The 18,453-nt window shown below is 33.2% G+C and overlaps 1 protein-coding gene across 3 annotated transcripts in view; it reads right to left on the bottom strand.

The window, feature by feature from the left end:
• LOC115889542 (MFS-type transporter SLC18B1-like) overlaps positions 1-18,453 on the bottom strand; it is a 42,613-nt gene extending 24,160 nt beyond the window's left edge. Inside the window, exon 1 of one of the 3 annotated variants that reach the window (XM_030909576.1) lies at positions 17,951-18,453. In XM_030909576.1, the coding sequence (XP_030765436.1) occupies positions 17,951-18,060 (110 nt within the window). In that variant the 5' untranslated portion in view covers positions 18,061-18,453. Of the gene's footprint in view, positions 1-7,323; positions 7,715-10,954; positions 11,199-17,950 lie in introns of those variants that run through there. The other 2 variants (XM_030909575.1, XM_030909574.1) reach the window with 2 other exon arrangements.

Below are 18,453 nucleotides of genomic sequence, written 5' to 3'. Positions count from 1 at the left end.
CCCCTAAAATTTTAAATAGCAACCCCTATTTCTTTTACCATTTTTGTGTTTCTTATAGAATTCTACATAAACTGCATTATTTTTTTATATACTAACATACCAAATCTCTCAGTTTTTTTTTATCTAAAAAAATAAAAAAGTTATAGGGTTAAGACACTTTTAAGACGCACCCGGTATATTTACCGGAACAACAAGCGCTATCTTTAATCGATTTTTAATAATTTTATTTAATGCTTGCTGCCAATTTTTTTCTATCATACATGCATAAACGGGATTTGATTTAAGTATACTTATAATACTTGTTTCCAACTACAGCCTATTGCTGTCTTTCCATTACACTACACAACACATCTCGATTTAGGACACAATCAGCTTCTCAATTTCGAGGTTCCATTGCTTCCTTAACCGTTCCGATCCAGGATTTTCTCGATCTACCTCTTACCTAGGTCCTCCTATCTGTCCTGGGGAGCCCATTAAAACACTTTTTTTGGCTACCACGACACTTTTTTATGCAACAAGTATAAATATAGCTGCGATTTGCGACTTTGTTGCGATTTGCGATTTTATTGCCACATAACACATCTCGATTTAGGACACAATCAGCTTCTCAATTACGAGGTTCCATTGCTTCCTTAACCGTTCCGATCCAGGATTTTCTCGATCTACCTCTTACCTAGGTCCTCCTATCTGCCCTGGGGAGCCCATTAAAACACTTTTTTTGGCTACCACGACACTTTTTTATGCAACAAGTATAACTATAGCTGCGATTTGCGACTTTGTTGCGATTTGCGATTTTATTTTGCCACACAACACATCTCGATTTAGGACACAATCAGCTTCTCAATTACGAGGTTCCATTGCTTCCTTAACCGTTCCGATCCAGGACGCCGATCTACCTCTTACCTAGGTCCTCCTATATGCCCTGGGGAGCCCATTAAAAACACTTCTTTTGGCTACCGCGACACTTTTTATGCAACAAGTATAACTATAGCTGCGTGATTTGCGACTTTGTTGCGATTTGCGATTTTATTTTTGCCACACAACACATCTCGATTTAGGGACACAATCAGCTTCTCAATTTCGAGGTTCCATTGCTCTTTAACCGTTCCGATCCAGGATTTTCCTCGGATCTACTTCCTACCTAGGTCCCCTATCTACCCTGGGAGCCCATTAAACACTTTTTGGCTACCACGACACTTTCTTTATTCAACAAGTATAACTATAGCTGCGATTTATGACTTGCTGTGATTTGTGATTTTGCTGTGATTGTATTTTGTTGGTGATTTGCGATTATTAAGCCACACAAATATCCTTGATTTAGGACACAATCAGCTTCTCACCATGAGCTCCATTGCTTTCTTAACCGTTCCGATCCAGGATTTTCTCGATCTACCTCTTTACCTATTCCTATCTGCCCTGGGGAGCCCATTAAAACACTTTTTTTGGCTACCACGACACTTTTTTATGCAACAAGTATAACTATTATAGTGATTTGCGACTTTGTTGCGATTTGCGATTTTATTTTTGCCACACAACACATCTCGATTTAGGACACACCAGCTTCTCTACCATGAGGTTCCATTGCTTCCCTTTAACCGTTCCGATCCAGGATTTTCTCGGATCTACCTTTACCCAGTCCTCCTATCTGCCCTGGGGAGTCATTAAACACTTCTTTTTGCTACTGCGACACTTTTTATGCAATGGCAACTATAGCTGCGATTACACTTGCTGGTGATTTGGTGATTTTATTTTGCCACACAAATACATCTCGATTTAGGACAATCAGCTTCCTCAATTACGAGGTTCCATTGCTTCAACGCCCTGATCCAGGATTTTCTCGATCTTACCTCTTACCTAGGTCCTCCTATCTGCCCTGGGGAGCCCATTAATTTTTGGCTTATCATGATACTTTTTGCAACAAGTATAATTTATAGCTGTGATTTGCGACTTTGTTGCGATTTGCGATTTTATTTTGCCACACAACACATCTCGATTTAGACACAATCAGCTTCTCAATTACGAGGTTCCATTGCTTCCCTAACTGTCTGATCCAGGATTTTCGATCTCTTTACCTAGGTCCTCTATCTACCCTGGGAGCCCATTAAAATTACTTTTTGGCTACCACGACACTTTCTCTTATTCAACAAGTATAACTATAGCTGCGATTTGCGACTTTCTTGTGATTTCAGATTTTGCCGTGATTGTGATTTTGTTACAGATTTGCGATTATTGCCACACAACACATCTCGATTTAGACACAATCAGCTTCCTCACCATGAGGTTCCATTGCTTTCTTAACCGTTCCGATCCAGGATTTTCCTTGATCTACCTCTTACCTAGGTCCTCCTATCTGCCCTGGGAGCCTCCATTAAAACACTTTTTGGCTACCACGACACTTTTTTATGCAACAAGTATAAATATAGCTGCGATTTGCGACTTTGTTATATCATGATTATTGCTACACAACACATCTCGATTTAGGACACAATCAGCTTTCTCAATTACGAGGTTCCATTGCTTCCTTTAACCGTTCCGATCTAGATTTTCTGATCTACCTCTACTGGTCCTCTATCTGTCCTGGGGAGCCCATTAAAACACTTTTTTGGCTACCACGACACTTTTTTATGCAACAAGTATAACTATAGCTGCGATTTGCGACTTTGTTGTGATTTGTGATTTTGCTGCGATTGTGATTTTGTTGCGATTTGCGATTATTGCCACACAACACATCTCGATTTAGGACACAATCAGCTTCTCAATTACGAGGTTCCATTGCTTCCTTAACCGTTCCGATCCAGGATTTTCTCGATCTACCTCTTATCTGTCCTGTACCTCTTATCTGTCCTATCTGTCCTGGGGAGCCCATTAAAACACTTTTTTTGGCTACCGCGACACTTTTTTATGCAACAAGTATAAATATAGCTGCGATTTGCGACTTTGTTGCGATTTGCGATTTTATTGCCACACAACACATCTCGATTTAGGACACACCAGCTTCTAACATGAGGTTCCATTGCTTCCCTTAACCGTTCCGATCCAGGATTTTCTCGATCTACCTCTTACCTAGGTCCCCCTATCTACCCTGGGAGCCCATTAAAACACTTTTTTGGCTACAAATAAATACTTTTTATGCAACAAGTATAGATATACGTGATTTGCGACTTTGATGCATTTGCAATTATTGCCATGTCAACACATCTCGATTTAGGACACAACGCTCTCAATGACGAGGTTCCATTGCTTCCTTTAACTGTTCCGGGATTTTCTCGATCTACCTCTACTTAGGTCCTCCTATCTGCCCTGGGGAGCCCATTAAAACACTTTTTTGGCTACCGCGACACTTTTTTATGCAACAAGTATAACTATAGCTGCGATTTGCGACTTTGTTGCGATTTGCGATTTTATTTTGCCACACAACACATCTCGATTTAGGACACAATCAGCTTCTCAATTACGAGGTTCCATTGCTTCCTTAACCGTTCCGATCCAGGATTTTCTCGATCTACCTCTTACCTAGGTCCTCCTATCTGCCCTGGGGAGCCCATTAAAACACTTTTTTGGCTACCATGACACTTTTTTATGCAACAAGTATAACTATAGCTGCGATTTGCGACTTTGTTGCGATTTGTGATTTTGCTGCGATTGTGATTTTGTAAACTGGGGCCGTGTTTTTTTATCTGCGAGTTTTAAGTTGCAATTTGTAATATTGTTGCAAATGTAATTTTGTGGTCTATTAAAGCATCTTATAGTAAACTGCGAGAGAATTTTCTCTCTGATATTATTTATTTATAGAGAAGGTATTATTTTTCTAGGGCAACTATCATAATGTACCGGGTGTTTCTCAAGAGTGGTTCGCCCCTATAACTTTTTATTATTTCTGGTAAAAACGAGATTTAGTATCTTAGTATATGAAATAAATTAGTATTGCTTGGCTTTGTTTTTGTGTTTTTTTTATTGTGTATTTTAATCGGATAAAGTAATTCAATAGAATGACATATCATACGTGTTAAAAAAATGTAAATGGAAAGTTCTCGTGCCTATAACGTTATAAGTAAATACGGTAACGTAATAAATACGGTATTTTGAAGAATATATTAGATTTCTCGGAATATATCGTAAATCGATCCGTTACTTTGTTATAACGTTATTGATCTAACTTAAGATTATCATTGTTAAAAAATGTTGATTTCTTGTCAAACATTTTCTTTACTTATGAAAAGTGGAAAAAGTACTGGAAGCTGCTGTTCTTGGAGATATAAATGGAGTGGAAATAAGATACTATTTTACATATTTTCAGTAATAGAGTAGACGCTATTAAATATCGGCCTGATTTTTACGGACATTTTAATTTACATAATATACATCAGTGATCCATGAGTAATATGCTTTACTTGAATTTTAGATGTACTAAAAAAGAAGACTAGATTACTAGACCAAAGTAGACTAGCAATGCCTTAAACATGCATCAAAGTAAATTACATTGCATGTTCCTGATCGTATTAAACCGAATGATCGAAAAAAAAAACTACGTCCAGTTGGCTTGGAAATGATATTCGATTGCATTCCACATATAATTTTACATATTGTTACGTTTTTTCGTCGGTTCCGTGTGGATAGAAAGTCACAATTTATTTAAAAACACTATTTATTTAACACTAATTAACAAAAACAATAACGATAAAAGACTTAAAGAACTATTTACAAACGATTTATAACTAAGAATTTATTTTGAATTTTAGCGCGTCAACTACACTCGTCTATTCATAACTGCCCTTCCAACATGGGAGAAATGCCCCGCAAAAAAAATACGTATACATATTGGTTAAATATCTAAGGTTATTTTTTATTTTTTTAACTAATATCCAAAAGTTGAGGATGGCCCTATGCTTGCTTTTTTCTGTGTTGTTGTTTGCCTCCTACGTCTCAAAGTCCTTGCAGGGATTCCAAAAGCATGCATTATGCTTTTATGCCCATTTGGCCGGTATTATTGACTTGCAAAGAGTCAGCCAATAGTTCTTTCAACCACTGAGCGCTTTCTTGGGACATTTTATTTTATATTCAGTAGGCATGATTAAAAAAAAGTTACTTTTTAGTAAATAAATTAGTAGAGCATCAGTAAAAAACATGTGCTTATATAAAAAATAATATAATAATAGGCTAGTTTTTTGACAAAAACTAGCCTATTTTTTTTGACATTCAAATTATACAGACCATAATAGCAGCAGGTGGACTACTGCCATGTACTGCTCCATTCCAGTAGAACTCGATGCTTCTCGAATCTTCGAATGAATCATTACGGTGTCTATTCTTTAATGCGATGTTAAGGTCATCCGAGGGCGGGCCATATAGTTAGGTTAGGTCGAGTCCACACCGGTCCGCAACAATATAAAATATCAGCGATCTTCATTTCATAGCCATCGCTGACGCAGTTTTTTTTTCGATCATGCGATACCTAGAGTTGGAGAACACAATCAGCTTTGCACAAAAACCGATACCGAAATTGTTTTATATAGGTTTTTTGATTTTCATATTATCGTGAATTTATTTTTCTGTACCGATCGAAACTGGTCTTCCTGTATCGATTGAAACCTGTCTTCCGGTACCAGTACCGAAACCGGTCTTGTAAACTGGTTTCGTAAACCGGTCTTGTAAGCCGGTCTTGTAAACCGGTCTTGTAAACCGGTCTTGTAAAAAACGATACAGATACCGGAATATTTCAAAAGTACCGGTCCTGGTACCGGTATACCGGATAACCGAACATACCTAATTTGGGCATCTTTTAACCGGCCAGGACAAGACACGAAAAACATTAGACGATCACATCTCGTTTTTTTTTATTTGAAAAAACAAGAAAGTTATAAACACATAGGGGTGAGTCACTTTTGAGACCGGTAACACCCGGTATAGGTATTTTTTATATACTTGTAATATTAACAAATTAAGTTAATATCGCCGCAATGATTATGTCCAAAATGTGACATTACTTCTTAGCATTGACCCCTAATGTTACTAAAAATTAAAAGACAAAACAACGAATCGAGTTTTTAGACGAGCGTCAAAACATTGACGTCCGCAAAGTCAAGGATGAAATATTTTGAAAGCCTAAGAATTTAATAATTAGCATTTTTATGATTCAAAAATTTCCGGATTTTAAAATGCTGCCAGTTTTTCACCGTTTAGATTTTAAGGAAAATAAATAACAATTCGCAAGGTAAGAACAAAAGCAATTGAAAGCCATTCATTGTTTTAATTTAATAACAGAATATGAGCATTAATACATAATTAATTATTGAATAAATTACGTTTTGATAGTATTTATATGGTAATTTATTCTTTGAGAACACAAATATTTAAATCAGTAACCTCAATTATTATATATTTAATATTTCCAGGTGACCCAGTGTTCAGAAACAGCTCCAAAGTTTGAGAGTATTTGAAATTTTCACCGGTCTTTTTTTAGAAAATATGAGGGCATTTGTAGCCACGGTTTTAAAAATGTTTTCTTAGATATACAGGCTGATATAAATATTTAAAATATTTTTAAAAAATATACTGTGTATTTTTTTTTCGCTCGCAATTTCCGTAAAATTAACATAATGTCAGCATTTATACTGAGTGGATTTTTTTACACTCATGTGATCATATCACAAAATGATCGACATTTTTGACAAATATTTTTAAAAAATAATATGGGATCTTTTTTACAAAAAAAAATAAATGTTAACCTAATCCTGGTCTGATGGTTTCTTCGACAACACTGTACAAAATATTATTTTTCTGTCAAAACCATATCTCCTGAGCATTTTGTTTTTTGTCTCATGTCAACAAATGCTTTGGTTAATTTTTAAGAGCTAAATGAACTTGCCACAAAGAATTTGCAATTTTTTTATTTATCATTACTTTATGATTTTAGGTTAGGTTAGGTTTTGGGTAAATTTTCTAACGAAATTATTGCACAGGGTGTTTTAAACTTAGGGTAGAAAACAACGCTACGATTAACCCGGTATAATTAAACTTTGGTAAAATAATTAAACTTTGGTACGGCTGATGTCGAAGATGGAGAGCTGGCCTCTATGGAGTCGTCTTAGATACTGGTTTTTGTCAAAGCCCTAAGACTGTATGATGAGTTATAACCCGTTATCACCCAAGAAAGGTTAACACACAATTGATCTATAAGATCGCGGTGATCGTTGCATTATTTTTGCATCTCAGTTTATTATTTTTGCATATTTATATTGTTATATTAAGGTACTTAATTATAGTTTTTTAACATTTATTTGGGGTATAACAGTGCATATAACGTAATAAAATATATTTACTTACTTCTCAGACTTTTTAGACACCGCATCATTCCCCACTGAACTACACGACTCTTTGTTTTTCCTTTTTTCATCAACTTGATTAAATTCTTGATTATCATTTTTTATTTTCACTTTATAACAGCTCATGTTCCTGTCGTTTTCCTTAATATTTGTGTTCTTATAATATTTATTTTATTTGTTTCACTCAAAACCGCAAAGTTAACGTCAAATTCTTCCGTCATAAACATCCGAATTTTGTACTGTCAAAATTTCAAATAAAATTAGGTTTAAGACGTAACGAACGTAGGTGAATAAATTAATTTCCGAGATCAACAATTATTAATTATTAACAGAGAAATATTTCCTCTTGTCCGACTAACGAAAGAATGAAGCAACTCATATATCGCGTCTACGTATTTAGTTGGCTGGGTTTGGGTTGAAAAAAGCGGTATAGGTATACTACCAAAACAACGATTTTGTTATTTTGTTCTTTTCATTTTGGTGATCGACCAGTGGGAAGGTCGTCTGTCTCGTTGTTTTTATTCAAATTCTTAATTTTGATTTATGAATAATTAAAGTCGAGTTTATTAATGAGCCAGCGGACACTGTCAAGATTTCCAGCTATAGACAAATAAAAGAAATCGCGGAAGTATCAATCCAACATGCGGAAGAAGAAAAAAATTACACGTCATACGAGGGTTGTCTTTAATACAGGGTGGTCCAAACTGTATTCCGGAAACTTCTTTTACGTAAAAAATGTTTCTTAATAAAAATCGCTACGAGCAACAGTTTTCAAGATATTTAGAATGGAAATAGTCAATATATCATTATTGACAATAAATAAACATATGTTGAGTCAAATAACTATCTTATTTGACTGAAATGATAAATTTGGGAACTTTTTATGTTTGTAAATTAATCATAAATTTTTCTTCCAAAATATGATGTTGAAACACTTTCTGTTGAACTTTTGGCACAAAAACATTTCAAATTTATTATTTCAGTCTAATAAATATTTAGTCAACATGTTTAATTTATGTCAATAATGGTAGGTTGATATTTTTGTATTCCAAATATCTCGAGAACATTATTCGTAGCGATTTTTACCAAGAGACCTCTTTTACGTAGAAAATGTCGCAAATCTATAGTTTTTTTACTCAGTAGTTTTATGCAGGTACGGATGAGAAGTTATTACTCATCAAACCAGTTAAAAATATATAGGTGGCGCCCTCTACAAGTAGGAGTCATATTGACCTCAAAATTAAATTTCTCATGTGAAAAAACTCCCAGACACCAATTTTCATTCAAATAGTGACGTTACTGCAGAAATTATTTGAAAAAAAACGAAATAAAAATAAAACTGCTACACCCTGTATCTCCGAAACCAAGTATTTTGGGCCATACATTTATACGAACTTTTCTATTTATTTTTATCTGTAGAATATGCTGCCGAAGTTTTCGGAATTCACTTTGGACCACCCTGTATTTTGCATACACGGTGTTCCTTAATAACATGTTAATATTTAAAAGGGTGATTCTTGGACCTATTAAGAGAAAAACCTCATATGAATATATATCCTAACATCTTAATTTCTGAGATACAGGGTGGTAAAATTTAAAAAAAAGCATTTTTTATAACTCTGATTTTATTACAGGTATCTTTGTGAAACTTGATATACGTCTTCTATGCATCAAAATACGTTTTTTGATGTACAAAAAGCTGCCTTTGACCACGCAGTTCATTCTTAATTTTTGGAAAAGTAAAAAAGTTGTTAGGACTTTAGGTCGGGACTGTATGGAGGATGGTCCAATACCAATAATTCCATGTTTTTGATGAAACTTGCATTGCATTATTTGAGGATCATTCGTCGCCGTCGTTGAGGGTTATTTTTTCGAAACTCAGCAATTACTTCCGACAAACAAATAAATTATGTACTAACCGATCAGCAGTAACATTTCTTTGATTTTGCACGAAAATTGTTGCTACATAAATCGCTTTTGGGAAACTTTAGTCGGCTTTGGTTTATCTCGGAATACCCAAACAGCCGATTAACGTTTATTTTCGGGTTCATAAGAGTAAATCCAGATTTCATCACCAGTGACAATACTGTATACAGTATGTTCTCGGATTGTCTTTACAAAAGGAAAAACTTTTTTATTACTGACATTTTGAGAAAAATGCATATTTCATAAAAAAATTTCTTGTTCTAAAATGGTTAATCCCGTTTATACTTTTCCAAATTTCCATGCCGTTTTAGAGAAAATTAAGAAAAACATGAAAATATGGTTGATTTAAAAAAAAGCACAAAATTTATTTAGTTCAATGCTCCGGAAAGGGTGATGACAGTTGACGACGGAAAATATGATACTTTAACAACGGCAAAGAATATGACATTAATTAAAATTAACAACAACCATCTATCAAAGAATGAAATCGAATTGATATTACCCTTGTATAACAAGGATACTACAATAAAACACCTTTTGATTTTTAGGACTTAGAAAAAATCAACCATATTTTCATGTTTTTCTCAATTTTCTCTAAAACGGCATGGGAATTTGGAAAAATAGACGGGATTAACCATTTTAGAACAAGCAAAAATGTTTATGAAGGATGCATTTTTCCCCCAAATGTCAATAATAAAAAAGTTTTTTCTCTTGAAAAGACAATCCAGGGACATACTGTAGATTTTGATTGTAGTAGAGTTGCCTGTGTTAAACCAAGAAAATTATAAACTAAACAAAAGAATCACCTTTAAAACACACAGTTTAAACTAAAGTTTTTAACATTAAATTGACTTCTGTTTTCATTACGTACCAGTTTGATTTATCGTTTCTTAGAGATGTTTTTCTAGAAATCAATTTAAAGAACAATTTTATGTTTACTCTCACCAGCTGATTTTTTTATAACGATTGACTTTAGACATTAAAAAATTATAAAATTAACTTCAATTAAGTCAATAATTTTAAATGTGAATGTTATAAACAGATTCCCCTGAAATTCCACTATTTTAACCTTGATCTTCTGCTTCAAAATACTTATTAAATAATTTAATAAAACTGATTATCCATAATACGTTTTCAATACATTGGGTATCAATTGACAGCTATTATTGGCGCTCGCAGTATATTATAGTTCCCTTTTATATTATTTGTTTTCGTCATTCATACATATTAGGTCTTCTATAATTATCTTAATTTTTTTATTAGAATTTGCTGTAGATACTATATATAGTAATAATATTTAAGAATAAATTAGATCAAATTAATAAAATTAAACAGTGCATAATGTACGTCCCTGAATCTATCGACACTTTTTTAGCATTAAAATGTATAGCACTTATAGCAACTTTTACCAAAAATTCAAAATTTCATTCGAATCACTAAAAGCACTTCGAAGAAAATTATAATAAATCGAAAAAAATGAACTTTAACCTCTTTAACCTCTAATCGGATCTATGATTTCCCCACGAGAGTTTTAAAATTAAGTTTAAAAGAAGTTTAAAAATTATAATAATTTAATTAAAGAATAAAGTTATGAGTTATGAAAAAGATCCAAAGAGAGGAACCAAATGTTTTGAATTATTTCCATATTATTTTTTAGACATTAAATCCACATAATTTACATGAATTAACTTTTAATTTTTACTTACCGGTTCAAATCATTGGATAACCCGTCATGCTTAAGAGAACTTGTCGCTTTGTTTATATATTTTCCTTCACAAACTTGATAAACTTCTTCCTTATCATCAAAACCATCCATTTTCACTTGAATTTCGTTGAGTATTTAATATAAAACTCGAACAATTGGTCATTTAAAAATAGTAATTATACTTCTCCTTACACAAAGATTAATTTCACTTAAAATGGCTAAGTTATAGTCGATTGTTACTGCAGCAAACATTCGAACTAAGTAATAAAATACAGATAAAAATCGCGGCAAAATTTCAAAATACAGGTAAAATTTAAAATGATACGAATAGCCCGATAAGTTGTTAAGAAACCGTAATAATGGTAGACCCAAGGAAAAGGTTCAATTCAAAGGTAATTTATTAATTTTGATTTTGGCGATATTTCGGTGGGGAGAGACTGTTATGGTGCGGTTGGATTTTTTAGAATTTGAACATTTTTACCTGTAAATGTGGGAAAAACGTGACAGGCAATGATTGTTTCTCAATATGAATTAATTTAAACACACAACGAAAAATACAGTTTGAACAATGTGGCATTTTTCCGCTTTTGTTGTGGGTTGGAGTTGGGGAGGACTTACCCAACAACCCCCAATATATCTGCCTCTGTATATTCAGGGCGGTTGAAATATATTTTTGCAGGGAAATTTTTTTTGAATGGAATACGGTCGAACTTCGATATTTCGGACAGATATTGAAACAACTACAGCTACTATTGTCAGACAAATAAATATTCTAATATATTCTCTATATTTCTTTCCTTAAAATTGTATTTGCGTTACTAAAAATACCATTAGTTTAAAAATTTCTATGTAGAATATACTCCTTCTGCAAGTGCAAAAATCTATTAAGAAATACAAGACATGTAAGAGAACAAGACCAAGATCAAGACTAGACCCTGCAAGACCAAGGGGACCTTGCTCTCGGTCTTGCATTTGCTCATAGTGATGAGCAAAGGAAACTTAAATAGTGATTTAAGTTTCCTTCTTATCAAATGATAATAATTATAATAGTATGTTATTGTATATAAAATGTACCGGGTGGCCAAATAAGAATGGACGCCGGCTGTATCTCAGAAACTACTTATCGTATAACTTTGGGAAAAAATTCTAATAAGTAAATCGACCAAGAGAAATCGCTGGAAATTATTTTCAAGTTCGAAAAATGTCCGCTAGGGGGCGTTTCTCTGATAGCCAATCAGAAAACAGGGTTTTTCTCAAAAATATGCAGATGAACAGGTATTTTTAATATTACTATTGTAATCATCGAGAAATTTGTAATTTTTTTGATATAGAGTGTTTTGCTCTATCTCATAAAATAAAGTGGTATAGGGGAAGGTTATACTAGCTTTTATTAAAATAAGAATAACTCTGGTTTGGATTAACCTTAGATTAAGAATAAGGATTAACCGATTTAAACAAACTAGGGCTCGTTTAAAAGAGCTTTTCTTCCTTAATTATATCCTGTATAAATTTTGTTGCGGTTGTTTGAGGGGTGCCCGGGGGGTTGTTTGAGGGGTGCCCGGTGGCGTAGAGGTACAGGCTCTCGTCTACCAATCTCAAGGTGTGGGTTCGATTCCCACACCCGGCATTTCATCAGCCGACTATTTTTAATAAAATAAAAATAGTTTGGGTACCTAGGTCGACTCAGCCTTAAATGAGTACTTGGGATTCACAATCCTGAGGTAATAATAGGCGGTTGAAGCGTAGTGCTAGCCACATTACCTTCCTTGTGTACCGAACGGCTCTAGTATAGCAAGCTGTACCTTGCTACTCCCAAGGCGTTAAACGCTATATACGGGAGCTATTATATATAAATTTTGATTCCATACTTTTTTTCGTGTTAGCTAGAGGGCGCTGTTTGAAATCATAACAGATATTGCGCTTTTGCATAAAAAAATGAAATAGGAGGCTATATTTCTTTTTACACAGTTAAATAGAGCACATAATTTCCAAAATATCAGCGCAAACCGCAACTTTCTATCTTGTCTCTAACCGGAGATGTTAAGAGAACAAATCATGTTAGGCTGCCGCTTAGGGTTATATGGTCTAAAAATTACAGTAGCAGGCTAGGAAACAAAAAAAAGTAAATTGGTTACGTTAAAATATCAAAACGTTTAAGTTCAGTTTTCATGCATTCGAATTTCGGGCATTTTCTTTAAAAAAAATACGTCATAAATTTTTAAACGTGTTTATGTAACATTATCGTCCATCCACATAATTTTTATGAATTTCTTGGTTAATTATACGTAGGTCTCAGATTAAAATGTCCAAAAGTCGGACAATCAATAATTTTATTAAAATTTTTAGGAATTTTGTGCCGCCATGTTGTTTTGAACAATAACAAATTTCGTATGGCCGAAAACTAGGGGTTTATTCCATGTAATGTCATTTAGCTATTAATCCAAGTTCGTCCTTGATTTCACTTGTTTTCGTGTTTTACCTGTTGTTTGTGTTGTTTATTGTTATATTATAAAGTTTATGTCGTTTGAGTCACTTTTCATATAAATCCGGAGATTCGAATCTTAACAATATGCACTACTGATCCAAATCTACCTTGAATGCAAGTAGTTCAGCACCAAGACCGTTGGTCGGTATATGTTTAGACAGGAATTCTAGGATGGCGAATAATTGGACTTTTTTAATTATCTCAATGAAATGAACGATCCATAATAATTTCTAAGAGATGAATTGCCAATTTTGTTAGGGGATCCATCATGATGAAATTGCATTTGTTGCAATTTCGTCAGCATGAATGCAGTTGGTGCAGCTTGGTCGCTTTTTCTGCTATGAATGTGTGGGGCTTCTTGGATACGACTTACTTTAGTAGATAGAGACGCTGGAGCGGCATATTTCCATAGCCAGCTAGGTCATCGGGTTCAATATGCCTGGGTTTTAATTTATGGGGTCGAATCAAGAACGAACATGGATAAATAACAATTAAATGGTATTAAAATGAATTCAAAACGTATCTTTTGATATTTTGATGTAACCAATTTACCTCTTTTTGTTTCATAGCCTACTACTCTAATTTTTAGACCATATAATCCTAAGCGGGAGCCTAACATGATTTTTTCTCTTAATATTTCCGGTTAGAGAGAAGATAGAAAGTTACCGTTTCCTCTGATATTTTGGAAATTTTGTGCTCTATTTAACTGTGCAAAGAGAAATATAGCCTCCTATTTAAATTTTTTATGCAAAAGCGTAATATCTGTTATGATGTCAAACAGCGCCCTCTAGCTACCACGAAAAAAATTATGGAAACAAAATTTATACAGGATATCATTAAGGAAGAAAAGCTCTTTTAAACGAGCCCTAGCATGTTTAAATCGGTTGACCTAAACCAGAGTTATCCTTATTTTAATAAAAGCTAGTATAACCTTCCCCCACCACTTTATTTTATGAGATAGAGCAAAACACTCTATATCAAAAAAATTACAAATTTCTCGATGATTACAATAGTAATATTAAAAATACCAGTTCACCTGCATATTTTTGAGGAAAAAACCTGTTTTCTGATTGGCTATCAGAGAAACGCCCATACCGGACATTTTTCGAACTTGAAAATAATTTCCAGCGATTTATCTTGGTCGATTTACCTCTTATAATTTTTTTCCCAAAGTTATACGATAAGTAGTTTCTGAGATACAGCCGGCGTCCATTCTTAGTTGGCCACTTGGTATGTATTTAATAGTATGTTATTTTAGGTATGTGGTATTAGGTTGATTAATCCCGCTTAAGATGGGCTGGTCACGTATACAGGATACAAGAAAACCGCCTACCAAAATATTTTCTTTACGGTGAGCTTGTAGACGGTAAGAGGAAACCGGATGGACAACACAAAAGGTACAAGGATATTTTCCATGAAAACTTAAAAGGGATAAGCATGCAGAATCAGTGGGAGGAATCACTGCGCACAATGGAGAAGAATTGTAAACTCAGTTAACAACGACAACCAAAAAGTAAAGAGGCAAGGTAATGAGATTTTTTGTAATGTTCGGAGTGTGGAAGAGAGATAACATCACGTATGAGGCTTTTCAGTCACAGAAAAGCTCATGAAAGAAAACGCCTTGCGTAACCATCTTCTGATGCGTGTCAAATACTCGTCAGCGAGTAATGGCAGTAAGTAAAAGTAGGTTGATTGAATCTGTAATTCCAAAATAATTTTAAATTCTAAAATAAAACCAAACCAACTCCAATTCATTTCAATCAACGGTATTAGTTATTCTATTTTTTTTTTAATTTTCTGAAAAATCCTGTATACTTAGTTAAAATTTAATTTTGTGTTAGGTACCATAGGTAAAGGGGTTTATTATAATAAATTAAATCAAGTCTCCGTTCAATTATTTTTTTCTATTGTAAAATAATGTTGAAATAATAATTTAAAAGAAAGAATAAATAATAAAAATTTCAGATTCAAAAGGAAGACTAAAGAAGAATACACAGGGTGGTCCAAACTGTATTCCGCAAACTTCGGCAGCATATTCTGCGCATAAAAATAAGTAAAAGAGTTCGTATAAATGTATGTCCTAAGATGCTTAGTTTCGGAGATACAGGGTGTAGAAATTTCAATTTTATTTCGATTTTTTCCAATAGTTTCTAAAATTTGGATGAAAATTTGGGAGCTTTTTGACATGAGAAATTTGATTTTGATGTCAATATGACTCCTACTTGTAGAGGGCACCACCTACATATATTTTTACTGGTTTGAAGAGTAATAACTTTTCGTCAGTACCTGTATAAAACTAGTAAGTGAAAAAATATACATTTGCGAGATTTTTTTACGGAAAAAAGGTATCTTGGTAAAAATAGCTACGAATAATGGTTCTTGAGATATTTAGAATCGAAATTATCAATACCTGTCATCAATGACATAAATTAAACATGTTGACTAGATAGTTATTAGACTGAAATCATAAATTTGAAATGTTTTTGGGCCAAAAATTTAACAGAAACTGTTTTATCATCATTTGTTCGATGAAAACTTTATAATTAATTAAAAAAAATTAAAAGTTCCATAATTTATCAGTTCAGTCAAATAACTATCTACTCAACAAGTTTATTTTTAGCCAATAATGACATGTATTGACCATTTCCATTGTAAGTATCTTGAGAACGGTTGCTCGTAGCGATTTTTACCAAGTGATATTTTTTATGTAGAAAATCACGGAAATGTATATTTTTTTCACTTAGTAGTTTTATACAGGTACGGACGAAAAGTTATTACCATTCAAAAAAGTTAAAACGCATGTAGGTGGCGCCCTCTGCAAATAGGAGTCATATTGACAACAAAATTAAATTTCTCATACCAAAAAACTCCCAGACAACAATTTTCATCCAAATATTGACGCTACTTCAGAAATTATTTGGAAAAAATCGAAATATAATAATAATTATAATAGCTCCCGTATATAGCGTTTGACGCCTTGGGAATAGCAAGGTACAGCTTGCTTACTAGAGCCGTTCGGTATACAAGGAAGGTAATGTGGCTAGCACTACGCTTCAACCGCCTATTATTACCTCAGGATTGTGAATCCCAAATACTCATTTAAGGCTGAGTCGACCTAGGTACCCAAACTATTTTTATTTTAATAAAAATAGTTGGCTGATGAAATGCCGGGTGTGGGATTCGAACCCACTACCTTGAGATTGGTAGACGAGAGCCTGTACCTCTACGCCACCGGGCACCTGGAATACAAAACTAAAGTAATAATAATAATAATACCAGCGAGCAAAAAATCGAAATACAAATGAAATTTCTACACCCCATATCTCGGAAATTAAGCATTTTAGGACATACATTTATACGACATTTTTACCTATTTTTATGTGCAGAATATGCTGCCGAAGTTTCCTGAATACAGTTCGGACCACCCTGTATATCATAGTCCTCAGGAAATATAATAAGTATTAAAAGTTTATCAAGTTTAAAAATTATAATTATAGAATAAAGTTATGAAAAAAGTATGTAACTCATGTACTTGGCAAATATTTTTGTTATTGACATACAGGGTCCGGCGATTGTGCGTCAAAGCTCCTATAATAAATTTGTATAGATGCCCGACGAACTTTTGCCAAACCCTGTATACCAAAAACAAATGTTTGCCAAGTACACGAGTCCTCTGAGCGCGCCATTAAAGAATCATAAAATTTATGATCAACTATTCCGTAGCATTGAAATAAATAAATTTAGTGCTTTTTTAACAAAACGGCACAAAATATGACATTAATAAAAATTATTAATATCAATCATATAACAAGCTATCAAAGAATGAAAACAAAATAATATTACTACAGGGTGCGTCTTAAATAAATGCAAATATTTTTAGGGGTAACGTATTTCGACCCCAGAAACACGATTAAGAGGGTTTTTGGGCAAACAAAAAATTTAAAAATTTGGAATTTTTTAAACAATTTTTTGTAATTTTTTTTAGTTTATAGTTGAAACATAAACAGTTAAAGTTAACATAATTTCTTGATAATATGACAACATAGTAATATAGTAGGTAGTAGATAAGAAAGAAAACCCATAAAAAATCCAGTGCTTCTCAAAATTTAAGCAAAAAATCCTTTTTTTTTAATTTTCAAAGTAAAATAACTCATATATTTTGAACTTGAAAAACGGTACAGAGAAAATATGTTTCTTTTATCGAAATCTACCAGCCCTGAAAATATTTGCAGTTATTTAACTCACCCTGTATACAAACGCTTTTTGATTTTTGTAACTTTTTTTTGGATTTTGAAATAAATTCCAATATTTTCGTCTTAAACTCTATGGATATTTGGAAATGTATAAATGGAATTAACCATTTTAAAGCAAGCAAAAACTTTTATGAATAATGCATTTTTCTCAAAAAGTTTATAATAAAAAAGTGTTTCCTCCAGTAAAGACAAACCGGGATCATACTGTAGACATTAAACACACATAATTTACTTGAATTAACTTTTAACGTTTACTTACCGGTTCAAATCTATCGATAACCCGTCATCCTTAAGAGAACTTGTCGTTTCTTTGATATGTTTTCCTTCACAAACTTGATAAACTTCTTTCTTATCGTTAAAACCATCCATTTTCACTTGAATGTCGTCGAGTATTTAATATACAACTGTAATTATTGTTCTTTCGAAAATAGTAATGATAGTTCTCCTCACAGAAACAATAATTTCACTTAAAAAGGCTAAATTGTAGTCGATTGTTACTACACCAAACATTCGAACTAAGTAAAATAAAAACCGATAAAAATCGTGGCAAAATTTCAAAGTACTTACACTTCGTAAGATTTAAAATGATAATAATATACTTTTAAAATGAAATTCTGTTAATTATCAGTAATCGGTAAATAAAAAGAATGACCGAAGTGATAGGAAGCCCGATAAGTTGTTAAGAAACGGCAAAGATATGTATGCAGACCCAAGGAAAAGGTTCATGTAATTTATTTATTTTGATTTTGGCGATATTTCAGT

Source organism: Sitophilus oryzae, unplaced genomic scaffold, assembly GCF_002938485.1.
Source record: "Sitophilus oryzae breed Bouriz unplaced genomic scaffold, Soryzae_2.0 scaffold_815_pilon_pilon, whole genome shotgun sequence".
Classification (NCBI taxonomy): Eukaryota; Metazoa; Arthropoda; class Insecta; order Coleoptera; family Curculionidae; genus Sitophilus; species Sitophilus oryzae.
The sequence above is the reverse complement of the archived record's forward strand: the minus strand, read 5'-3'. Positions and strand labels throughout refer to the sequence as shown.